Below are 27658 nucleotides of genomic sequence, written 5' to 3' on the forward strand. Positions count from 1 at the left end.
TTCATTGCGTGACCTATAGTAATGATGACAAATGTGACTCCTTTATGAGAGCTGCCTTGCTTCACACAGCACTCTCCTATATGCAACTCCCCAGTTATGGATTCAGGAATGAGTAAAGGGGGGTGGAAGGGAGGGTTTATGGATAGAGGGGACAAGGGAGTGGGGATGCAAGGCAGAAGAAATAGCTCAGAGCAAACTATGGACATGGAGTACATATTTAAATAGTTTTTCAGTTAAATTAAGACTAATTGAAGCGTTGAAATGGGAAAGGAAGTAAGTCAGAAAAAATCAAAATTTCGTCTTTTCATAGAGAGGGTGGTACATGGTAACATGCATGTACAAGGTGGTTGTGGCAATGGCATGGACAAGGTAGAAAGTTAATTGGTACAATATATCACTTGCACTAATTGATGAAGTGTGTACACTAATATGAGCTTCACAATGTTGGCAAACCTTTCTTTCGTCTCCTGTACAATTTGCATTTAGTTGACTTACTACCTGTGGCATTTTTTTAAGTGTTGCCCCCCCCCAAAAATTTCTGGTACCCCCCCCAGAAATTCCTCGAACTTCCTCCGAACTTATCCGCAGAACTTCTCCCGCCAAGAACTTTTCGCGCAAAGGATTTTTCGCGCAAATGGACCCTGTAGCAAAATCCTGTCTCTGCAAAATCCTGTCTCTGCAAAATCCTGTCTCTGGAAAATCCTGTCTCTGAAAACCCTGCCTCTGGAAACTCTGCCTCTGGAATCAGCCCCTGAAACAGCCCCGAAACAACCCCGAACCAACCTACCTGCAATGCAAGACTTACCTAATTAGGACTACTGCGGAGAAATACTTACTCCTTGGCAAGCAAGGGGAAATCGGTGCTAAGGCTTTAGTATTGCACTTGGAGGGAGAATGCGTGCGAAAAATCCACAGAGGAAAAATCATTCGCCTTGACCGGGATTCGAACCCGGATCCCTCGATTTCCGGTTAAGCTACCGAGGCGTCATTCTCCCCTGTGGAAATGATGCCTCGGTAGCTTAACTGGCTAAAGCACTCGGCCGGAAATCGAGGGATCCGGGTTCGAATCCCGGTCAAGGCGAATGATTTTTCCTCTGTGGATTTTTCGCACTATTTGTGCATTGCGGGTGACTCCGTAAAAAGTTATCACCGTGGCTAGTCCCGGTATACTTTCATTGGAGGGAGAAGTTTTACCATTGTCCTATCACAACTCTCTCTCCCTCCAACACCTCACCCCAGTATCTCCTTCCCCTCCATGTGTTCCAATGAATATCCCTCTGATTCAACTGATGTCTCCAACCCAGAAGTTGAGGGGAAAATTCTGGCTGGTATGCTGTTGTCTCAAAACCAGGGAATGGTGTTTTGCGGAGCGGCCGTTTCTGCAGGGGCAGTGAGGCATCAGTGGGCAGTAGTTGAATTCGCCTGGCTACCCCTCCACTCCCTGGAAGAATCCCTCCCCTCAAATCCTGTCTCGCCTTGCATGGGCAACCTTTCTTCTGCTCGTGGGCCGGTCGGGGACACATGTCTAGTGAGACATGGCAAATTTTGAGCAATTATTCTGCTGGTATTTAGCTGGTAATGTTTTCTTTGGGATCATGAATTACTATCATTGCTTTCTGTAATACTTGTGATTTTGACTCTACTTTTGAATAGATATCGAATGGTAATAACTCATAAATTATTTTTGGCTACCTTTTTCTTGTGAGCTGTTTTTCTTGTTTGTGGAGTTTTTCCCTGATCCAGCATGTGACTGACGGTTGGAGTATTTCCCTTGTCTGGACTCACGTGAAAAATCAACTAGATTTACGACGTAACGTCACACTATGTCCAAGTCATTATCGAGGAACAATATTGTTTTTATTTAGATTAAAAAAGTTTTCCTCTAAAATAGTAAATCATAAGTATTTTATCCAAGGACTTACAAAAAATATTGGGGAATCTGGACTGGGAATCAATCAATCAATCCAAACTGGAAATCCTGCCCCGGAAAATTTTTTAAGTATGTAGTGAGTTTTAAGTTTTTTAAGCATTTTAGAAGAGTCGTATGATCAACTTTAGAACCCTGATAACTCGAATCTGGATATTTGGACACTCCGGGGAAAATCGACAAGCCTGACACATTTTTTCCTCACACCAATAACGAATTTTTGAGGGGGCTCGGGCTCCAAGGAGGAGAGTTGCACATAGGAGGGGCACACAAAGACATGTTGGGTGAAGAGCAAATCACACTCTCAGAGGGGGAGTCATGGCATTAGTCATTGTGAGATGCAATTTTTATTTGCCTGGAAATCTCATGTCATGATTATTTTCTCTTTGAAAAACTCTTGTTGATGCCATCTATTCTCCAAAGTTAAAACGTATCTGTTCCAAAGGAATCCTTTTTTGACTCCTTGTTGAATTCTTGGTGAAAAATCAAATTCAGCTAATAAGAGACATGCTAGCTAAGTTGTGGGAAGGAAAACACTGACATTTATGCAAGGAATTATGGCATGCGGTCAATTGGGGATTAGCACAAGATTATTTATCTCTTACGTTTTTTTCTTTGCATGGTGGAACGAATGTTAAATTATCTGTGACAGAGGCATTATTGTCTTTTCCTGTATCCATCGATCAGTAGCATTATTCATGTCTATGATGATGGTAATATTTCCGTGAAATGAAGTACTTAAATATCGAAAACACTTATCTGCGGGTGTGTTTACAGTACTCACTTGATTTATTTTTACTGTAAACCATGGGAGTTGTATCATTTATGGTTTTAAAATATGTTGACTAACAGCATACTGAGGACTGCGAGCATGTGATGTTAAGAGCAAAAAGATAATCTTTGCAGTATAATTCGACATTTTTGATTACGCGGTTGTTGGTTTAAAAGTAACAAAACAATAACGATAATCTCGTGTTCCGATTTCCATTCGTATCGATATTCTTATCATAACGATTGTTACAATCGATTAGAGCACACGTGTTTTTGTTGTGGTGCTATGGAAAGGTAGTTAGTTATACTTGTCAAATTTGTTCATCGTAGGATCGCTGACTGCTGGCAGACTGTATCAAAATGGTTAAGCGAAATAATAACCGTTTGCCCAGTAACCTCCCGCAGCTTCAGAATCTTGTGAAGAGGGATCCTTTATCTTACAAAGATGAAGTACGCTCATCAGAATTGTGTGTGATTTTGTATTATTTTTTGTGCACGTTACCTACTTATGTGTTTCAATTGACAGTTTTTGCAGCAGTATCGTCATTTTCAATCAACTCTGGAAGTTTTTCGACTGAAGCCCGATCAGTTCAACAAAAACCTGGACGAGTTGGTTATGTTTCTAGCTCAGGTACGTATAACAGGGCTAGTGATTGACAATTCCTTCATTATTGCTTAGAATTTTTGACAATGTGTGCAATCGTGATATCGCGGCTACTTCTATCAAGTTAATGCTTTGTTTCGCTGTTACAATAGCCATTAGTCAATCGGAAGAACAGCCGAAGAAGTGTCCTCGACTATGAGGAAGGATGAAGGTATGAATAACACTTTGACCCACAGTATGGTCATATTTCTTCAAGCTTCTAAAGATTTTTTGTTGTATATATATTGTGAACATAGAACAAAAAAATGGTGGAAGATATTATATGATATCTTCCACTGTGGGAATATGGATCACTACCCCTATGAAAAAATTGTATAAACCTGTATAAAATTTGTATACATTCTTATACAATTGTCATGACAATGTATAAGAATGTATACAAATTTTATGCAGGTTTATGCAATTTTTTCATAGGGGTATGTTTTCTGTTAATGGAGAAAGAATAGAGAAAATGAAGTAGACGTAGAGGATTAGAAACGACTGTAAGTGCTGAAGTTGTTGGGTGTAGAGAGCCAGCTTCTAGATGAGGTACGGAGGAAACGCATTGTTCCGATTGGATGAGTTTTGAGGGTGGAGGGGGATCATAAATGCTGAGTTAAGGTAAGGATGCTTAGTGTGCGAAGGAGTGGAAAAGTAGTACCACACCTATCTTCCATTAGCACCACATAAATTAATATCGTAATTATGTACTATGTAAGCACACCCAGTTTTAATGATTCTTACTTCTCACTATTCTAAATTTCGGCAACCATAAAAATGAAGAAAAAAGTCAATTTGCCATCGCGCTGGGCATTACTTGGATGTGAAATTCTGCTCTGTCAAACTCTAGCGAACTTATTACATTTACACGAATAGTATCATGTATGTAGGAGTGTCTCTGCATGCTGCTGCCATGGCCTCACTAATAAAGTTTGAGATAATGCAAACAGCGCAGTGTTTCATTTTTCTACATTCCCCTCGTTAGAGAAGGGGACCCTCCCCCTTGGATATAACCTCAGTATTAGTATTTATTTTGTCCTTCTGATGAAAAGGTTTGGAATTATTGTCTCTTCAATTTCACTTTTCTTTTCCAGGTGTCACACTGTTACCCTGTACTGCTGGAAACTTATCCTCAGCAGTTAATGGACATCCTGGAGTCTCACCATACTGTTTTAGATAGTAATATGCGAATGGTAATTAATTTATAGGGATTGGAATTGTTTTTAAAGTATTAGTTAATGCTAATTTAATTTTTTTAATCCATTGTAACTTTTAAATGTCTTTAACTTTCAGTCATTTTGTAGAGCTCTCATCCTCCTCCGGAACAAAGGACTTCTGAAACCAACAGCCTTGTTATCTTTATTTTTCTCGCTTCTTCGCTGCCAGGACAAGAGCCTGCGAAAATTTCTTAAAAATCATATTGTGTCTGATATATTTAACACAAATGTGAAACACAAAGATGCTCGTCTGAATGCCGTGAGTAAAGAATTTGTTTGGATGATGTAGAAAAATGAGAAAAACTATTTGAAATGGAATTGTTGACGATTGGAAGTCCACTTAGCATTCTCAATTTTTTGTTTCAATATTGTTTGTATGAAAAGGGTGTGATGGTAGACGTTATAGGTTGGTGTACAGTGTTTTGATGTGGATTCTATTAACAGTGGTCGTTTACTTTCATTTAGGCTTTGCAGAACTTCATGTTTGGGATGCTGAAAGACAGTAATGCCAAAGCTGCAAAGATGTCTGTTGTAAGTAGATAAAAATGTGTAGTAGTCATGATGGTCCCCCCTCTTGTGTAGCATTATCCTTCCATTCCATTCTTTTATTAGAAGTAATTATCGTATTACATTTAAGTCTAGATTGTCAATGGGCATATTATCAGATTTGAGTATTTTCTTCGCAAGATATATTGTTCTCATTTGGCATTTTACATTTTAAAAGTCAGATTGTGAGCAATACAAGATTTTCAAATAGGAAAGCAAGTCTACCCTTGACTTTTATGGCTACTCCAGTGTCTATCTCTATCAATTAATTGAATTTGGTATTATGTATGTATGTATGTATAATGATATTTGGTTCTCCATTTTTAGGATATAATGATAGAATTGTATAAGAAAAATACGTGGAATGATGCTAAGTCAGTGAATGTGATTGCCACAGCTCTCTTCTCCAAGGTCACCAAGGTAATTTTATAATATTTTTATCTTCATCTTTAATCTAAGTGTCAGACAAAAGTAGGCAAACAAAGTTGAATGTTGAATTTATGGAAGATGAATACCAAAAGACAGACCAATGAATACAATCTTGCCAAAATGTGCTAATCTTAGACCTCATGTACACCAAAGCACAGTCAAATGTAAAAAGCTTGAAAATGAAACAGCTATCTTGTTGTTTTGCCTCTTGTGGATTTAATACTCTATCAAATACGCTGTAATATATGCTCTATAATATGTTGTGGGTTATTAAAGCCAGAGCAATGAGTGAAATTTCAGCAGTTTGATCGTATGGCAGTGAGTTTTCCAAAATTAGTACCGTGGAAAGTACCTAGTGAAGCACTGCCAAGACATAAATGATCATAGTCCACCTGAGGTTTTTTTTACATTTATATGTATATGGACTGAATATTTTTCAAACAAGTTGAATGTGTTACTAGGAATTGATTTGGTGAATATTTTTGTTTCTAATTTTTCAGGTTGTGGTTGCTGCTTTGAAGTTCTTCCTGGGGTCTGACCCCACTGAGAAAAATTCTGATGAAAGTGATTCAGATGTAAGTATAATAGTGAGTATGTACGTACCAGTCCCCCAGAACTAGGGCTTTAGGCATGTTCCTATTTTTTATATTGCTATACCCCGCAATCTTGGTCTGTATGCTCCGAACTTTCACTATTCACGACCACTACACCAGGAACTCTAGCAATTTACATGTAAAGTTCATCAAAACCAGTAAAACCAGCCTTTCCCCCCTTAACATGGGACTACTACTATACAAGCTTCCTAGAAATATTAAGATGTTTTAAAAAATGTCGTGTTTTAAATTTAAGGTGAAGGAGTTCTTTTTGATACATTTATTTTATTCTATTGACGAATATTTAACTATGTAAATATGTTCTGTATGGGTAATGTTTATTATTATTTCCTTAATGTCTTTTTTTGTAACTAAACATTGATGTGCCGTATATCATGGAACATCTTTGTACCAAGATCTCCAGGCAAATAAATATTATTATTATTATTATTGTTATTTTGAAGCCAGTTCAGTGCTGTGGCCAGTAGAGGCGCCACTAGACGAAGAGCCCAGTGGGAGCATTACGTTGCATTGCAAAGCATTGGATTTTGTTGGCAATAGATACTGAATTTAAGGTGAAAACCGTCTATATAATACATTATTTGTAATGCAAATAACATCCAAATTAAATGTTCAAGTTAAGATGTATCTTAAGGAATGCAATTATTTAACCAGGCGGAGAAAAGAGATAGTTGTAAGGGCGACGAAACCGGGAAGGAAATTATTATGTTCGCTTCAGCACTGCGGTGAATTAGGAGTCAACATAAATTAAGGAAAGAAAGGAATTAGGTGTCAGCATAAATTAAGGAAAACGTGCCACCTTTAATTGAGGTCAAAATGGGACAATTGCTCCGGAAACCAGTAAAATTCTACGTGTGAAGGCAAGGGGGCATGGCCAAATTGCGCATTAGCCATGTTACCGGAACCTGCTATAACACAGTCCTACGAGGCAACGTCCAATTTCTAATCTTTAGTCATTAAAAACAACTTTGGGCATTTTTCGTGGCAGTTGCGATGAAATTAAATAGTACATGCCCTATAAATTAATTCATGCTGGATTACAGCCATTGTGACCCGCAGGAAGACAATTAACAACGGCCAATGAGGTGTTCAGTCAAACATATTTGACTCAAATGTTACTTGGAAAACAATGTCTGGCAATACGAAAATTGCATTAATTTTAACTTTCTGAGTCTTAATCTGGAAATGAAAGATCGATTGAAGATGCTGCTATGAAATCGTCATTTCTTCTCCGAACATAATTCGCATTCGATCGTCGCCACTGAACTCGTCATGAACTGCTCCTGTAGGATATAAATATTGACCAAACCCCAAATTAAAATAATTTTTTTCAGTGGCACTACATGGAAATACCTTAACACTTTAATTTATATGATTCCATTTCTACTGTCAAGGCCCCTGAAAAAGAGCTAAGCCACCTCTTGTAATGCAAGTTAGCACTGAACTCAACTACAACCGAAAAATTAATCAATCACCGCGTTTCCGTATAAATTATTAAATGTTTAAAATCCATACGAAAAAGCCGAAACATTTTGATTTTCAAAGAAAAACATAATCAAACATAAACATTTATTTAACAGCCAAATTTCAAAACATAAATTCATGTTACATAAATTCAGGGTAAAATCCTTTCGAGGAATAGCTTTTTGCCATAAATTCTGTATTTCTGGCTTCGACGGGACTTTGAATAAAGAGTATTCCGTCTTGGAGCTGCCATAGCCGGTGGAACAATTCGGCACAACACACGACCACGGCATCTCTCTGAAAGAGATAAACAATCGGAATTTAAAAAAAAGGAAACCATTTCTATGTTCACTATAACAAACGAACTATATTGCTGTGGTAAATAGCCTCCGTAGCTCGCTCAATCTTCAAATTGAAGTTTTTTACAAATGTGCTCTCGATCGCAATTAATGCTGAATCATATCCTCAGGGCTCTTGAGGTTGGGCTCTTCTACTGGTGGCACTACTCCCAAGCCAAAGCGGAGAATGCATGAACTGGCTTCAAAAAAGGAACGTGGATTCCAATGGGCTGGGATAGGGAGTTCCAGGGGGCTGGTACGTACGTATTGTTCATTGAAACGTTGGAAGGAGAAATGGAGGACCTGACCCGGTGCGAAATCCGAGAAAACTTTTCTGCGTTACATTATTTCTTGCTAAAACTGCATACCAGAGTTGATATCAAATCTGGCTGCTGGAAGAATATTTCTTAAACATTCTTATATTTTAAAATGTTAGCTGAGCTTGCAAGGCAGCGTAGCTTTTCTGAAAAAAATGTCAATTGCACACAATTAACCCTCGTGTCCATCAACATTAGAGAGGATTCCACTGGGCAGTTCTGCAGGCATTTTAACTTTTTCGTCAACGTCTAATATCTCCCCTAGCAATTCTCTTCTCACAACATTCCATCCCTTGTTTCACTTCCTATTGTGTAGTTATTGTTGGTGCATTAATGCCTCCATATAGTGTACGAGGGGACCAGTGAATGATGGCTTCACTTATAACAGAGGTGTTGTGAGGTTCTGTTGACACAGGATGAGAAATGCAATCATGCATTTTGAAAATGCACCCATAAATGTAGCAACTGCCGTCTACCTTGAGGACTTCAGTTTTGAAGGAATGAGAAATTCTGATCTCATTAACTTACAAAATGTATTTGATGATACTGGAATTGGCTTTTGAATGTTACTCCATTTGCGGGGTCTTTTGTTTTGGATCAGAGCATCTGATATGAAGACTGGAGCTATTCAGGAGTTCTTTTCGCAGAATTCCTGAATATTATTCATCAGGAGAAATGAAAACTGGAGATATTTATCATAATAAAAACACCCTAACCTAAAGAATGTCTGAAAATATATGTGCACATTTCACTGTTTACAAAGGCAATACTTAATTCTAAGGAGGTCTCATAATTTTAGATGCTGGTTTCAAGTGTTTTTTGTCTATTCATTGTGAATGGGACGGGCCCCGGAGCCGAGTTAAGGCTTTGTAATACCTTCGTTTTCTAGAAATTTTACAATATGGAGCTTTGTAATCTGGGGCATACAATGGTTATCTTTTATTGAAGTGCATCTTTCCTGGTCTAATGTGTTATGTTTTTGTCTGTAGGAAGAAGAGGTCACAGCCAAAGAGATAATGAAGGCAAATAAAGTGAACAAGAAGAGCCGAAAGCGAGGAAAGCAGTTGAAAAAAGCGAAGCAAGTGCTAAGTGTAAGGACACAATGTAAATCCATATTTTCCTATATAACTTCATAGTTTATTTTATTTTATTTTTTAACCTCCCAAGATTTACATAATGGTATTATTGTGTTTTTTATTGATAAATTTATATACTGATGAACGTCTCATGTTGCGAATGGATTCACCTTATCACTGTGACATCAGGGTCAGAATTTGACCTCTCCTAAGTATAATCCTCCCCGAAAAGTCGCTTGCTTATCCAAATATTAGCATTCATGGAACAAAGAATTCAATCAAGTAGGAACTTACAGTTTTAAAACTTTAAAATCATCTGGCTACTTTAGCTGAGTGGAAGAAAACCCACGTACTAGCCAGGTGTCTACAGAATCATTTGTCTTCTCCTGTAATCAAATGAAAATCTGCCAAATAATGCTGAGTACTCTAACTACTAATAGTATATATTTTCTTTTGGTAATCATTGTATGTTTCAGTAGCATGTAAGTTTAATCACTACTAAACAAAGATTGAAGTATGATTTTTAAATTGCAAGTTTGACATCTTCTATAGCTCATGAACTACAACTCCTATTAAAAATACAAGAAACTTGTTTCTTGCACATTTTATGCACTTAATTTTCTCCCTTTTTATGTATTGTGTCATTGGAGGTCACAGTTTTCCCATTGTAGGCAGAAAACATTTTAAAAGGTCGCCTTGGTGTGAGGTCTGCCTCACCCCCATCTTACCCCAAGGGTGTTGCGGTTTGTGGTTGAAATATGGCCCAACTGCTGTGCAAAATTTTGTAACTAAACAATCTTTCTCTCCTATTTTCCATTGACTATACTGATGTGGTTATACTGAAGGTTTTTTTTTCTTCTTGTGCTAGATCTCTGTTCAAATTATATTAAAATTGTGGTCATACTTGAAGTGGGGGTACTGAATTTTCCAAAATGGATTTCATGAAATCAAATACATTTTACAATTAATTCGTTTTTCTCTCCGTTTCTGGATTTCCAGTGTGTTGTTTAATGTCTGATGACAAGTTTCCCCAGCATCTAAAGGTCAGAAGTAGAGTTCTATGCAAAATGGGCCTAAATATGTGGCCAAAGTGGTCATAGTATGGGTCATTTTTCAGTTTCACCTCTTATGGGTATGTGTATGTGCAGCACCATTTTGCTCCAAACTCCACTTCTGAGCTGAAAATGCTGGCAGAACTGCCAGCGAAACTGTTGTCGTCAGGTGTGTGTAGCAACAAGGTGGCAACCCAGAAGTCATGAGAGCATCTAGTACTCATCCCATTTATTTTTGCGAGGAAAACATGAGTTACCTATCAACGCTAAACTCTAGTGATCAGATTAAGTGAAGCTCTTCTAATCAAGCTCATCAATATAAAATGTATCTTGACGTAAGTTGAAGTTGTTGTTATGAGCTGGTCTCCTTTCTGACTGCCTTCGTTAAAAGCAGAATTTTTTAAATGGTGAATGGGTATTTTGTAACAGGGAATGGCTTTCACTTTTGTAAAAGCTGGACTTAGCTATTAAGTGGGCTCTGTTATAACAAGTGTACTCAGCTTTTGCTCATTCTCCACTCACTGCGAGGGTAAGTCAATTATTATCTGCAATGTAGTTATAAAAAATTATATATATGCAATATTAATTCCATACTGCTCACGAATTTTATATAAAATTCATAGGCAGAACCATGACTTATTTACAGACAATGTGCCACTTCATCAATTGCACTAGTTTGTCTAAGAGAACCATTTCACGTGAACGCTCAATGTTTTCTTCATTTGTGGTGGTTTAACGGTTGTCCGTCTCCTTCATAGTGAGAAACCCTTGTGCTACCATTTTGGAATTTTTCAATCCATTCATAGGCACTCTGTTGTGGCAAAACACTGTTCCGGTACAATACAAAAGTCTTTGATGAATTTTGGCCCCTGATACTCCTTCCGACTACCAAAAATGGATCACTGAACGTTGCTCTTCTTTGGTGCAAGTAGAAAGCGGAACAGCCATGATTAACAGCACGACAGCGATAATTAAACTAATCTAGAATCTTGAAACTTGCAAAAATATTAGAGCAAATAAACAAAGATTGTGTCTTCAGAAAATGACAGAACTACCAAAATAAACAAAGATACAATTTCCGTATATGCCTGAATATAGTCCCCCCTTTTTTTCCAAAAATGCCCGTGGTAAAAGTAAAGACTATATTGAAACGCATTTTTTTAACTTTTCCCAAAACTGAAGCCTCAGAATTAGGGGGGGACTATATTTGGAGAAATACGGTAAATTGCGGATAATAATTGACTTTCCCTTGTATTTTATCTCAGTTGCTTACTTTTTTCCATTCTTCTGTGCTAATCTGTGAGGAAAAGGAAGACGTGGAAAGGCACCATGATACAATTGTTAGTCACATCACATCAATTCCAGAATTAATTTCCTTTTCGCTTTCAGTTGCCCAATTTGACATTTACTCCATAAAATTATATTGTGTATGGCTTTTAAGTATAGAATTTTATTGATTCACTTTTCACTGGAATTAATTAATTGAAAAGTTATTCGAAAGATTCCAATTATTAAAATGCTCTTATCAAATTTGCAATTTCAGAACAAGAAGAAGAAAAACTCTGCTCCTGCCTTTAACTTCTCAGCATTACACCTTATACATGATCCACAAGGTATTTCTCATCTTAATTTCCTCTTCAATTCCCTTTGCTTGACATGATTCCTTATTGAGCATAGTTGATCGGCTAAAGTGTAAGCAGTGTTTTCTACATTTTAGGGACCCTTTTTGTTGACTACTTTTTCTAGGAGTACATTTTTGTCTAGTGTGGTCAGATTTATTTTATCTTGTGTTGAAGTGTAGTGAGTGAATAGTGATAGCTTTAATTATCTTGTGTTTAGGGATTTTAGCATAAAATATTAAGGAAAGAAATCTTAGAGGTCATCATCATAGCCTTTGCCTCATTTATGTGGGAGTCAACATTGTAAGCTCATCAGCGTCATTAGGTGGGGGTCCTCAGTTTAGATAAACAATTTTTAAATTACAGAATGAAGCTTCGTACTGCTTTCTTGTGAAGGCAAATTAATTTTTCACAGTGAATTTTGGGTATGTTGGTACAGTTCTGTTCATAGAAATAGCCCAAAGCCATGCAATGTTTGTTGTGAGTTGATGCCAAAGTCACAACTCAGCTGAGCCCCACTCCTGTGTAGGGCAATGTGCGTTCACTCACCCACTGGGCAAAGTAAACCTATCCAGTCATTCAGAAGTTCTGTCCAGAGGATATCAGTTAGATGACTGGCAAAATTGTCATCACTTGAAGAAACTGAAATGCCTAAGAGCCTCTTCCATCCATTTATAAAAGCTTTACCGTGTTACAACGTCCATAATTTCTTATTCCTGTAACAATATACCTACTGGATACCTAGTTGTTAAAATTTTGAGTAGTGTCATTGAGAGATGCATGTCTCTCTGATGCCCCTGGTGTAAATGCAACCAGCACAACACTTTTGTGTAAAAAGTACCATAACCTCAAAGTCACCATTTTTTGGGTTGAATTTGTTTCAGTGAGGTTTCACAATACTGAGGTTTGGTGTTGATCGTCAGAAGTTCGACGTTCTACAACCATGAATTATGATTTTGGTCGATTATTACTAATTCCTTAATTGAGAAAATTCTATTTGTTATTGTTCATGCTAAGTAGTTATTTAAATAGCCATGTACCCTACATTCTTGGATTTCAGGGCTTGCAGAAAGATTATTCCAGCAGCTGGAGAAGAAAAACGAGAGGTTTGAAGTGAAGTTGATGACACTGGATATCATTTCGAGACTAATAGGCTTGCATCAACTCTTTCTGTTCAACTATTACCCATACATTCAACGCTTCATGCAGCCACATCAAAGAGGTAAATTCTTGAGAGGTGGAGAGAATTTGAGAATTCTGAATTGCTGTGAGATTTTTTTTAGCTCATGTAGAGCAGCAGTCGGTCTTTTTGCATCAGCAATTTACATAGTACAATATCTTCATTTATTTAAGCCTTGTGTGGGATGTGTGGTCCGACTACTTTGCTCATTGCTCCTACTATATTGGTTTTTGTATTACAATCCTCTAGTGTATACCAGCTCAAATTCTCTACAGTTTTTAAGAAGGATGGTTTGGTCTGGTTTTTAGTTCTACCGTTACTTGAGTTAAGAACTGAAATTGGAACAGATCCCAAAAAGACTTTACACCAAAATAATTTGTGCGATTTTGGAAACTTTTATTGAGCATAATTTACTTGAAATGGAATTGTTTCTTGAATCCAATCAGCTGTGAGTATTATTTTAGGTAGCTTCCCTCATGAAACTCCTTTGACTTCAATTTATTCTCTGAATATCGTGCTCCTATCCTTTATTTGTATTTTCTGTGGTTCTTTTTAAATGAAATGAAATTTTTTTAAATGGAATTCTTTTTGAATGGTAGGTAATGAAATGACATTTTGTAGTTTTTATAATCAACACAGAAGAGTGAAATAAAAAGTGAATGCTATTTAATAAATATTGTAAAGCATCTAGTTTCATACATCAAGAACACAGTTATCGCTACTCGTATATAATCATTATATTACTTCCAGTGCATCATTTTTTATGAAATACGAGTTCTTTGTGTACTTTATGGTTGTTTAACAATGTTAGACTTTGAAAATATGTATATTGGTTCCCCTAAACACTGCTAAAATCATTAAAATCTGATGACGAGCTGCACTCGTAATTGCGCCATATGGCATTGGAAGTTAGTTCGTGACGTGCCAGACTGGTCATTTCAGTGCATGGGATTAACTTTTGAAAATTAAGACATGGAAATTAAAGCATTAAGAACCTGCTGTGACGTATTTCAAACCTGCTGCATTAGTGATGTGGTGGTGATATTATATTTTGCAATAATTGCAATGGGAAAAAATTCCGCCGGACCGTGAATCAAAGCATGGACCTTTGGAATTCTAAACCACTGTTCCATCCAAGTTCCTAAATTCCTATGGCAATCAACCAAGGTTAGTGGTGCTGGATGTTAGGTGAACCATTAACTTGTTAAAATTGCCATGGGAATCAAAGAACCGTAGTGGTCTGCACTATGGGGTGGGAAGCCGAGGGTCAACGGTTTGAATGATGTTAGCCCTGGGGAATATTTTCATATGGCTAATATTATGGAAGAAAAACATTAACCAAGAATCGATACCAGGAACCAAACTGGAGTAGGAACTGACTAAGAAGTGATACCAACCCATTCTTAATTTTATGTAAACAATAAAGTATAGGATCTGTCATGGAGAATTCTATTTCAGCCTTCTAGAGCTGAATTAACTTGATGAAATTGTCATTGCACTATGGAACATATTTTATCCACACCTCTCAAATCTGATGGTGAACAGGTGGACCTCACATAACACTGTGGATATGTTCATAAAAAGTGTCGTGATAGGTGAGAGATCTATTTCATGTAGTATAATTTACATTTGATGTGCTTTAGGCTGCCTTTTGTGTGAAGACCCTTATACAGTTGATATGGCTCAATGATCCGAAATCCAAGTGATTACTGTATTTGCACGAATCTAAGACGAGGTTTTTTTCCCTCCTAACTCCTGCAGAAAAGAGGGTTCGTCTTACAATCGGATGCAAAATTCTCGATGTCAATCAGGTTGCATAATTTACGTAAAAAAATATGGATACTTGAGTTTGCCACCTGATAGCTATACAACGAAAAATCAAAGTCAAAAATAGCTAAACATTAATTTAGCTTATTTAATTTTGCGTTCAAGTAAGTAAACAAACATTTTCCATTTTTGGCAGCAGGCAAAGATTCGGTGCGTGCCGCGGATCAGTCGCCGGGTGCACTTCTGCCATATCCGCGAGATCGCCTGCTTTAGCCTGTGTTCGGCTCCATTCAAGTTAAAGCTCGATCAACTCACAAAGAGTTCGTGTGATTGGTTACAATTTACCTAAGTTGTTACGTTAAAGCCTCAATGCCGTCGCGGAATAAACTGCTACAAAGTCGTTGCATTTTTCTCAGAGCAACAGTAAGAAGGCAACATGATTTGCCTCTGATTTGAGAGATCGATTCAGTTGTGATCCTGTGCCTTTCAGAGTATTATGATGGCAGAGAAAAGAAGTCATTACACTGCCGCTTTCTAAAGAAAAGTTATACGGTGGAACCCCGATCTATCGTTCCCGCATTGATAATTTTCCCGCATTCATTGTTCGCCGTTTCTGGTCCCAAATAAAGTTCCATATAGACAATGTAATTTTTTCGCGCATCTATCTATCCCCGAAGTATCGTTTTCCCACATTGATCGTTTGAAGATCTCGGTCCCGACTCACAATTTTCCCGCATCCATCGTTTGACGAAAATGAGACGAAATAAATAAATGAATACAATGTGTCTTTAATTATGGCTAATAACAGGCACATAGTATGAATCTTCCCTAGGAGATGGAACTACCATTGGGAGAAGATCAGTGCCGTGGGAGATCAACATTAGCGCATTTCCCAAGATCCGTTATCCCCCTCCATTCAGCACTCGCCTCCCCCCCTCTGAAGCTTTCCTCTTCTCAAAAATCAAACTAAAGGTCCCAGCCCGCGCAGGGATCGTATTGCGAAGACCTTAGCTTCGAAAGAAAATATCAAGTTACTCGAGAACAAAAGAAACCTTTTCATTCCTCTCCCTTTCTCGTCCGCTGACTTTTTTTAGCCGACTTGCTTCAAAGTTCCCCTTTCCTGGAGGTCAACTGCTGCATGAATCACCTATTAGCCCTAAGGGTGTCTAAAAATGAATTTTGGCAATTGGTATTATGCTTTTATTATATTGAGATATTAGTCACGTGCACGTAAATCGAAAAAGGACGAGACCAAACACGATGTATTTCTAACGTTATTTAAGCATTTTTAAGCAAGGAGCTAGTTGGAAAAATACGATGGTGATTTTGGCGAAACTCGAAATCCTCATGGCTGAGCTTCTCGGCAGTTAATGCAACATATTTTTCCAAAAGCAGGATAACAGGTTGTTATCAGTTATCAATTTACGAGTTATACCATAAGTCTCTCTTGTCAGTGTTACTGACGAAGGTATATCTTCTCAGGATATTTTGTTTCTGCCTACAAACAATCCGAATTCATCTGCCCATCTGATGCTACGCTAGAATTGCGTACGCCATACGGGATAGCATCAGTTCCGAACTTCACATCGTACGAGTGGTTCCCTACTTTCCAGGGTGGCTTGCCTTCATACCACCGAGTGTTTTCCGTGTGGGTTTAATATAGTCAGGTTTCATTTTCACTAGTTTAATTTTTTTCGTCTTCGGACCATATAAACAGTATGATCTAAATGTCTCGATAAAGTACTAGTAATCCTGTAATTAGCTAAAATCTTGTTTGAATCCTTTACTGAATATCATAATTAGGCGCCAAAAATCCTGCGGTTCCTGGGACATAGGCAACCTAGCCTAACATTCTCGCATTGATCGTTAATTCGTATCGTTATTCGGAAAAAAAAAATTTCCCTAGTGGAGTTCGAAAAAAGGGGGGTCGTCTTAGATTCGTGCAAATACGGTATTATCTTTTGTGGAGCCAGTTACTTAGTGAATGTATCAAGCTAAGTCGTGTTCTTCTTTGCTTTTCCAATGCTCATAAATAGGTGACATGAAAGTTGTGGAAAGCTCCTTTGTTGAGCTGAAGAAAGAAGATGACATGAAATGGAGATAAATCTTGAGACTCAGTGGTGTTATACCAAAAACAGTGTTAAATGAGGGATGTATGTTGTTAAGATGGACTCGGCATAAAAAAAAAGCAATAATTTTTTCCTGAGTCACGGCTTCATTTTTTGCTGCAAGTGCATCCATTTCTTGATAGAATTTCTCCTGCTTCAGTCCCAATATCGGAAGAATTTTAACCTCTGCATCTTCTGAGGCTCATAGGCACTTTTGGCAACTTCCAATGACTTGTGCCTTTTTACTTGGTACACATAAGGCATGCAAGGGACAGGGAGAGTTATGGAACGGTGTTATTGTTAAAAAAGGCCCATGTTTTTCTGAGTTCATAAATCCCAGGGTAAAACATTGGAGCTGTTTATTCCTCTGCAACAATGGGCTAGAATTTCTTTTAAGAAGTGGGTCAACCCCTGAGCATCAATCGGTGAAAATTCCTGTACTTATTGGGTGAATATCAAATTGTAATAGTTTTTATGCTAATGCAAATGAGTGAATCTGAGTGAACTGCGCAATTGCATACTTTGGCAGTGAACTCAAATAGCAAATAGTTTTGCTGATTATTTCGCATCCATTTTTAACTTGATGTTTTTCTTGCAGAGGTCACTCGCATTCTTCAGTTTGCTGCACAATCTGCTCATGAGCTTGTTCCACCTGACGTAAGACATCAATTATATTTCCTTTCTTCATTACCCTTATTACCATGAATACTTTTTAACCTTGCAGCACTGAACTTCTAAAATTATGTTTTTTTTTCCTCTGTTATAATCATTGCATGCTCAGTTGTTTTAACACCATATTTTTTCTGTTATTGACTTTCAATGGTATTTCTTCCTTTATTCTCATGACCTTTCTCTTCTTTTGCACTTGCAGATTATTGAGCCTGTCCTCAAAACTTTGGTGAACAATTTTGTTACTGAGAGGAACTCATCAGATGTAATAGCTGTAGGGTAAGTAGCATAACATTGTGTCTACAGTTTAGTGATTACAGTCAACTCTCTATTTCCCATATTAATTGATTTTAGACAAGTCCCATGTAATCATAAAATGCAGTTAATCAGAAATATAATAAATTTGATCGTATTGTGGACATTGTTCTTTGTAATATGGAAAATATTTCAAATGAATCTGATAGTCTTATTCAAAGTACTGATAGTGAAAAATTAAAATATTTCCTTTAATAAATACAATATTATTCCATATCTTAGACTAGCTGCAGCCTTGAGAGAAATAAATTCACTATTGATAGGCTAATAATGAGTGAAGGAGCATTGAGTATTGTACATTTTATTTGAGGGAGTTTTCAAATGCCCAGCTGCTGGACACCCTGTGAACATTCTTGTATTGTGATTTTTGGCTCACTATAATATGTTCTTTTCAGGTTGAATGCTATGCGTGAGATTTGCATTCGGTGTCCCCTTGCAATGCCTGCCTACCTTCTCCAAGACCTTGTCATGTACAGAAATTATCGGGAGCGAAGTGTTGCCATGGCCGCACGCTCTCTCGTGTCGCTCTTCCGCATTGCCAATCCGGATCTCCTGAAGAAGAGAGACCGGGTGAGTGGGGCAGATTTCTGTTCACTTTTACTCTGGAGATGCCTTCTGTAATATCTAATCCACTGAGTGTGCATCGAAATGTGGTTTATTTTATTTCGTTGCATTTGTTATTTCAACCTCCTCATAGGGACAAGAATGGGAATCTTAAAAAAGGTTGCTTTTTTTTAACATGTAGAGGTCTCTCAAGAGGCCTAGATGAAGTGAACTATCATTATTCTCTGAAAGACGAATAGGTTATTTTTCCTTTCTCTTGGTTTTCAAATATCATCATCATATGAAGAAACCTCCTCAAGGGAAGGAGAAACGTTAGCTAATCCTCAAAAAACATCTGGAAATAACTTTAAAGTTAATTTTTGTTGATATTTAATGAAAAATGCATTGGGTGCGTGTATCTTTGACAGGGCCGTCCGACAGAGGCCAGTTTGGAGTTGAAGGTGAAGCAGTACGGAGAGATAGACGCCAAGGATTACATTCCTGGTGCCGAGGTGCTCTTGGAAGAGGGTGCTGATGGTGGTGGGGGTGGTGATGATGGGAGCGATGACAGCGAGTGGGAGGACGTTTCGCATTCGTCAGACGAAGAGGTGGAAGGGGAGGGGAAGAGCGACGAGGAAGGGGTGGAGAGCTCAGAGGAGGGGGAAGAGGGGGAGAGCGATGAGGAGGGGGAGAGTAGTGGGACTGATGAGGAGGAGGATGTGGATGAGAAGAGCGAAGCAAAGAAGAAGAAGGAGGAGGGGGGTGGAGGGGGTAAGGGGAAGACGAACTCCAAGGGTGAGGACTCAAAGGACAAGGTGGAGGAGGCAGCAGCCATCAGCGTGTCGCGCATATTGTCTGATGAAGACTTCAAACGCATAGAGGTGGCGAGGCTCAAGAAAGAGATGACCGTAGCACGCAAGGGCAAGAAGCGCAGCCGCAGCTCAGTGGAGACGGAAGACGCCAAGACGCTGCCCAATAACAGGTTTGCTGTTTGGTCCTCTCTTTCCCGATAGACTGATTGTATATCCTCTCTGATATTGCAGAGATTTTTAAATTCCAAGTGCAGCTATTGCACCTTGCATGAGCCCTTCTTTCACTGGTTTATTTTAAATACTTTTATTTTATGCGGTTCTCAAACTTTGGTCCCTATGAATGTCTACAAAGAAGGAGTTACTGTGCTCAGCCTCATAGCCAGCCAGCGTGGAGCCATTGAGCCACCCCAAAATTGTTTACCTTGTAACTACTGCCCACAGTACAATACCCTTCTAGGAGGCAGGTCTTCCAGACTTTCTCTCAACTATTTAAAGTTGTGGGCTGAGATCAGGGTCTCTCATCTGAAATATTCTGAAAATCAGATAGATGATGCTGACTACTATTGTCACTGCTCTAAAGTTGAAAACTTTTTCAAAAAAATTGGCAGATATCAGAAACTTACACCTACAGAGACCAAGCCATATTACCTATGGCCATTTCAATTAAAATCAATGATGAATGTAAAATTCAGCATTATGCAATGAAATGTGTAGCTTATCAAATGAAATTTTCTATTACATATTGTATGTCATTCTAAGGCCTTACTCATAAAGATCAATATCCAAATATCTTACTGTTCTTAGCCATCATCCATGAAATAAAAGCCAAGAAAATTTCCGTACATATTTTATCTTTAACCTTTTCCCTACGAATGCTGTGTTTTTATGGCTTTGCGGTCAAGCATGCCAAGCAGGTCCCAAGTGCCATTGGGATCCCTAGGCACGAGAGGTCCGACTCTTTCTTATTGTCCGTGTGGGGATTATCTCGGCTCATTCCGGCACTTAATGTCCCACTCAACGAAGGTGCTCATGGTCACTTATTTGTTTATAAGTTAGAATAACTAAAAATGTACATGTTGCATTTTTTGAAAATCAATGCCTAGAATTACATTCTGGTTGTTCTGCTTATCGGTTCCAAATTTTAAACGGAACTCTAGCGTTTATATTAACGGAGTTCATCATCATCTAGAACAAATTTTGGAGACGCTAAGGTTAGATGTTAAAATGTTATTTTTAAACCTTACTAGCAAATTTATAGGAGCGATATTGTTATGGTTTATATCTAAAGATATACGTTACGTTACTCTTTTAGCCACATTCTAAATGTACATTTGCGGTTAAATCTGGTATAATATCCGATTGAACTTCTTATGAAAAAAAGCCCTCGTAATGTATTAAAATATGATTCTCTCAGTTCTTTGTCGTGAGCCAAACTTACAAAATTATTTCGTGCATAATCTGAATTTATATTTATCTAAGTGAAATTGCTTTAGAAATATAATTTAGCCATTTCAAACGACAAATTTGTAAGATTCAAGTATTTTTATGAGAATTTTTCGGGAACATATTCTTGAAAAAAAAAAATCGAATAACTGTAGAACTTCGTTTAAAAGTTCTTGAGGCATTGCAAAATGAAAGGTATACATTAGTGATGGGTCGATTCCAAAATTTTATCGATTCCGATTCTGACATTTCGATTCCGATTCTACCGATACCGATTCCATCGATTCTGATGCCATAGGCTCCAAGAAAAATATCACTTAATTCCAGGCAACAAGAAAACTACTTTTAAAAACATTACTCTGTGAAAGAGTCAGTTGACAAAGGAATCTTTCATATCATTACTATGTAATTAAAATATAATAGCTAAATTTCAAAACAGAACATACCTGAAAAGTGGTGTTACATGATAGGTATTACTTTAGAATATTGGCACTCTTTATAATATGTCGACAATATATATATATATATCCAAACTACAAGGGAGAGCCCTGAGTACAGGAATTTTCATAGCTGTAATAAAGATTACATACTAAGTATATGAATCATGTAATATTTGGCCCTTTCAAATTCTCAAGCAGAAAATCCAATTATTCTACATGCTCAGCCAGCAGGTTTTGACGTCTCCATGTTACAGCATTACTGCCTGCCGAAAATTGCCTTTTGCTACTCATGTGTGTTATTGGGCAAGTACTTTCCCACCAAAATTGCAAGATTTCGGAGACTTTGGAATTTTTATTAAAAATTATATCAACGATTTGTTGGATCTTGAATCTTAATGGAATTCAAGTGGACGAAGCGAACAACTATAGAACTAAACTTTAGTTTTGTAGAGCCAAAAAAAATGCTATACTTCTCACGTCATTCAATCAACCTTACCAATACCAATACCAACGCAAAACCACTGGGATAAATTCAAAGATTTTTTGAGGAAAAACGATATCTCGTGTGGCATTGAAAAATTGGTCATGTTTGGGCCTCTGTATCTCACTAAAGGTTCGCATCAGTGGCGGATACAAATGGGGGGCGCAGGGGGCGCGCGCCCCTCCCTTGCGGGTCCGGCCGCATTGCCAAACATTGCAGAACCACAATTGTGACTTTTTTATATCATAAGATGGCATTGTCTTAAATATGTGTATAATTACTTTAATTAAAATTTTATTTTACTCTACCTGTGACTTGATTATTTTTTATCATGATAAAAGTAAAAGCAACGGAATATATCTTTTGCGCCCCCCCCTTGAGTGTTTTCTGTATCCGCCACTGGTTCGCATTCATGTAAAATGGCATATAAATCAATATTTGGTAATGATTTATGAGTATTTACGCTGAGTTTCAAGTCTCTATCCCCAAAAAGGTCATTTTGGACTTTATTCCTGCGTTTTCCGATTTCAGACCAGTGTGCGCGGGGTAGGAAGACGATCGGCCGCCGTGGCTGGCGTAAAGGTATTCGGCGCCCACGTCGACAACTATAGTGTATTCGGCAAGCTGAAACTACCAGGCCAAGGCATTAGAATGACTTCTCGGCTTTAAAAACTGCATTATTACATGAGTTTCATGATAGCGCTTCCTGTCGGCAGATTGCTGGACCTACTAGCCTCGAATGCTCTGTAACCTTAACTATTCGACTCGACATTCGTAATGCTACTCGAAACGCTCGAGTCGAGTACCAACTACTCGATCGACTTGAATTTTCGAGTACTCGCACATCCCAAGAAGATATGTGTTTTGTTATTACGGTTACGTGGCGCGAAAATTCAAATGACTATTGGAAATGCGGTCGTATATTTTGTTGTTTGAAGTACTGCTGGAATCGGAATCGATTTTTCGCCTTGGCAAGTACTCGTTTTCGATTCCGGTTCTTGGCCGAGAATCGAGGAATCGAAGAATCGAGGAATCGAACCGACCCATCACTAGTATACATTGATAAACTGACATTTGCTGCAATAGTAACAATTTAAAAAAATTAAAACCGCACTGGTAATAATAAACTGGCCGCAAAAGTACACCGCGATGGGCTTCCTTTGGGAAAAGGGTCGAGGATTATATTTGCCCATGAATTATATTATATTTGCCGAGGAAAGGGTCCAGCACCCCGCTAGGCAAGGTCATTAAGTGGAGGAAGCGACTACCTGGACAATTCCTTGCCAAGAAAAAACTCCGTTCAAGGCGAAAAAGAAATGCTCTAAGCCTGCGTAGAGCAAAAAGCAACTTTCCGTGAAGGAGCGAAAGGCGCGAATGGGTTAACATGTTGCTTTCAAGCATGGCAAATGAAAAAGCCCTCGCATCTGACTCTGTTCTGTGAGCGAAAAGTTTATACATGCACTTGCTACTGTCTTACCCTGCAGGGTATGTGATCAAACATTATTGAAAACTGGTTGCTCCGTTGGTATTACGAGACCTTACTCAATTCCCGAAGCTCCATCGGATTATACTCATTGAGTTAAATTGAGTGACTGAGTTAGCTGTTGCCTCACATTAAAGAATAAAATGTGCCTTGTAATAATACTTCTATCTGTGATTTAGTGCTCCAGCAATGCTACTTTTTTGATGTGTGGGAGGCAACAAATGAAAAGAGTTGAGGTTAATGTATTTTTTGTAAATTTTACCACACAACGTTACCACAATTACTGTAGCTAAAGTGAGTTCAGTTGAAGTTAGTTTCTATAATACCAACTCAAACTTTAAATGAGTTTGAGAGCTGAATCACCAAGGGCTCAAGGTTTTGGAAATCAGCCCAATTTGTTTCATTTGGTATGAGTTTTGGGCAGTCAATTATGCAGAGATTGTACAAAACCACTTTGTAATGACCACCCATGTCTCTGAAGGCTTTGTCCGCCCATGTCTCACGATGATCTTGAAGAATGTCATATCTGAGAGAGATGAAGCTAAATATGTACTCAAATAAAACATTTGTGTTGTTTTTGCATTTATTGGGAAACTTTTTCGAGCCATAGTTTTCATAATTTCCATTTGTCTCCTCAAGCCTTTGTCGAATTTAATCCGTATGATTTCTACGTTGCTGCTTTTTTTATGAATATTACTTTTATCATACTATTATATTCATTGGAGCATTTTGGAAGTACCAATTGTAAAATAACCTCAATTCATATGAACTTCGAGTGATCACAATTCTGAAACTATATTTTTAGCCTAATTTTTTTTATTGTTACTTTCATCTAAGATGCTTGTGTTTTTTAAAGAGATAAATATTTGACATTGTGCTTTATCTTTAACTCTTACAGGGCTGAATTAGTTTCACTCGGTGACATTGAAAATATTTTTAAGAAGAAGAGGCACGATAAAGAAGCAAGGCTGGAAACTGTGCGGGTGAGTGAGAATATTTAAATATCTTCTAATTATAAGATTATTTAGATGTATTTTGGACACCAATTCATATGAAAGCTCGTGCAAGATAGGGAAATAATTAGAAATTTATAGAATTAATATTTTTAGATGGAAATAGGCTGCAATCACAATCAATGCATGGAGGCTAAACACTCGCATTTTAGTTGAGTTGCTTTTCGCTACGGTCGTTGCCCTCTTGAGTTAACCCAGCCTTCATTTTTTCTCTCTTTGGTTTTCAGAAAGGGCAGGAAGACAGGATGAAATTTGGATTCCAGGATCGAAGGCAAAACCCATTTTCCAGTAAAACTAATCGGGAGAAGAAGAAGAATAAAAACTTCATGATGGTGAAGCACAAGGTATTCAAGAAGCAGAAGAGGTCGTTCAGGGATAAACAGGTGAGTTGCTACTAGGATGCTGTAAGCATGACTCAATTTTTTGAGAGATGGCCAAGGAGCCAATTAAAACTTCGTAATTTGCGAGTAAAATCAATCACTATTAGTAAGAACCACAATCTTACCAAACAGCAGAATTTTAAAAAGTAAACTTTTTGTTCATTCTCTCTCAATGGCATTAAATGCCTTGCAGTAATATTTTTCCACCCATAATGATATTTTTGTATTGTTAATGAAATTCCCATGGTTGGTCTTATCGATTGATTATTCATTTCCTTTGATTCAGTATATTTCAATTTTCTTTTGTCATCCTTCTGCTCTTTTGGCCATACTTACGAACAGATGTGCACCTTTATGCATGCAGGTGTTGTGGCAGTTAGTCCCAACATAAGCCCAGATCACTGACATCACACTGAATATATTTTCAATCGAGTTACCAATCCGTGGCATGGCTTTCAGGCCGTGGTTTTGGGTTGTGTGGGCGCAGCATGACTCACAAGGCATATGATGCCAGTGGAAGCTCCTCATGATTACTAATGAAAAAGTGATGATGCCTAAATCTGTATTTTGCCCTAACAACTTATGCATCTGCTGTTGACATGATCTCTTTGGTATCTCGGGCATTAGGTTGGTGTTTATAAATATTCAGCGTGGAATGTCCAAGGTGAATTTTATTTCTCTAAGTCAAGGTTCCACAAAGTTAAGCATACCAAGTTCAGCTCCATCTGTGGTACATTATCATCATTTTATATCTAGAAGTTAAATCTGCTGCACCAGAAATCATTTTGTTGAGTTATGATGCCATCATGTAAACTGCCATTCCTTAAGTGTACAGCCATTCTAAAATCATGGGAGTAAATATTCATATTTTTAATGATAATTCTTACTGACTGCATTAATTTTTTCTTTCACTTTTTCAGGCTTCTCTTCGAAATCACCTCCTGAAACAGTGTCGCATGAAGTAATACCATTCATTGGTTATATTTGTAATTTATATACATTTTGTAAATACAACCAACAGAAATTTTTAGTTAATACAATTTAATTTTTTTCCCTCATTAATATATTATGTATTTTGGGTTCACTGTCAAGTGTTGATGTTCAAGGGAAGTCTCTCTCTCCGTCAATCAAAATTCTTGTGCCAAGGGGAACTGCACAGCCCTATTAATGTTGCCACTGAGGGGGCATTGTAATCAGTTTTCAAAAATGTCTGCGGCGCAGCAATAAGTGCAGAGCAATCCATTTGTTCTCAATGTTAAGAGTAACAGCATTGAAAAGTTATAATTTCATAGTCGTTTTGGGGCAAAACAACCTGTGCATAAAAATGTTCTGATTTTTCCACTTATTATGCACTAGATTTAGGTCATGAATATTTGCTCAGACATAGAAAATAGTGAACACAAGCTTTTCATCACACTAGAAGGAAGATCCAACACTGACTACTAGAGTCGTGAAGAGGGATTTTTTAACATAATTTTTTTTTAGCAAACAAAGCAAGCAAAAAGCCATAATACACCAAAGGATGAAGTTCGCCATGAAAAAATATTTGACTTAGCCGGGATTCGAACCCGGATCTCCCGATTGCCGGTCAGTGTGTAACTGGTAGCACGCCTGACCGGCAATCGGGAGATCCGGGTTCGAATCCCGGCTAAGTCAAATATTTTTTCATGGCGAACTTCATCCTTTGGTGTATTTAACTTTGCACCCGTGCGCGTGACTGCGTACAAAGTCACTTGTTCCTTCAGTGCTTTGAAAAAGCCATAAATTTTATTTTTACATGTGGTTTAGGTCATACCTTAAGAAATACTAAAAATATTCTAGCTTGATTCACTTATTGCCTCAGGTGGAAATTTGATGTTTTATATAACCATGTTTTTGACATTTAGTTAATAATAATTTTCTAAAATCTTATGAAAAATCAGAGTTTAGAGAATTTTCAATATCTCGTAGTATATTTTTCTATTAGTGCATATTTGAAATCCTAATGACTTCTTCAGTAAGCCTGCAAAAAATTGGATGAAAAGTATGGCTGAGACAAATGATTTCCCTCTGGAGGTACAAGTGCCTCTGGAGACTGCATTCACTGAAAAACTGCAGTTTCACCCAAACTTCCAATGGTCATGAAAAAGAAAACTAGAAGAGATAGCCAAGAAATATTTTACACTGTTTCATTCACTGTTCCCTGGAAGGAGGAAAATTGCCAAGTTTCATCAAAATCCAAGTGGGTGGGTGTCCTGCCTGGATGATCTGACATGGAATGACCCCCTTGACATTTTCCTCTCAAACTTGGCCTTCCATCCCTTGTCAAACTCTCTCCTCCCTCTGTGAGAGCTCAAACCACTTTGTGGACCTGGCCTGGCCTTATACACGTGTCTTCTTCCATTGTGACTTACCTGTCTGTGTGTTTGTTAGTATTAGTGATGTATATATACCCGGGAACCTCTCTGAACGATCACTCCTCTTACGAGACCACCCCTCGTGAAGACCAATATCTGACCGAACCAATTGTAGTGCCCATAGGTTCATGGTACATATTTAATAGCCCTGTTCAAAGACCACTCCAACCAAAGACGTCCACTTTGAAGAAAATTTCTCCCTTTATTGAGCAAGTGAATTACATAGCTACAGTGGAACCTCGTTAAAGCGAGTACGGGCTATAGCGACACCCCGGCTATTACGAGAGATAGCCGATGCACCGTCAATTGACCCTATAATAAGCGTGTTAAAAATTTCGTTTTTACGAGACCCTTTAGGTGTTGGCTCTCGCCATAACGAGGGTTTCACCGCCGGAAGACTTTCATCAAGACTCCTTAACCTCTGTAATTGCTAGCGATCTGTTAGAAATGAAGTTAATGGAGTGCTCAGTCTCAAATTTATGTGGTAAACTGTCGTTCGATAAATATAATGATTGACGAAACAATGCTTTGCATGATTTTAAGTCAGTGCGGCACTTATAAATTGTTTGAATAGTTAGTCGTTATTTGAGTAAGGAAATTTAGTGATGCAAAAAA

The 27658-nt window shown here is 37.9% G+C and overlaps 1 protein-coding gene across 1 annotated transcript; it reads left to right on the forward strand.

Annotated features, from left to right (window-relative positions):
• The first annotated feature begins 2940 nt into the window (after window positions 1-2940).
• On the forward strand, window positions 2941-25709 carry LOC124162385 (protein SDA1 homolog). The gene is made up of 17 exons (XM_046538905.1): window positions 2941-3148; window positions 3225-3329; window positions 4436-4534; window positions 4635-4817; window positions 5024-5089; window positions 5432-5524; window positions 6034-6108; window positions 9256-9357; window positions 11938-12007; window positions 13074-13235; window positions 17667-17725; window positions 17940-18016; window positions 18448-18622; window positions 19024-19577; window positions 24153-24237; window positions 24495-24650; window positions 25568-25709. Exons 1-17 carry the CDS (start codon window positions 3059-3061, stop codon window positions 25610-25612), a joined length of 2196 nt encoding a protein of 731 aa, XP_046394861.1. The 5' UTR covers window positions 2941-3058; the 3' UTR covers window positions 25613-25709.
• The last annotated feature ends 1949 nt before the right edge of the window (window positions 25710-27658 follow it).

Source organism: Ischnura elegans, chromosome 7 (assembly GCF_921293095.1).
Source record: "Ischnura elegans chromosome 7, ioIscEleg1.1, whole genome shotgun sequence".
Classification (NCBI taxonomy): Eukaryota; Metazoa; Arthropoda; class Insecta; order Odonata; family Coenagrionidae; genus Ischnura; species Ischnura elegans.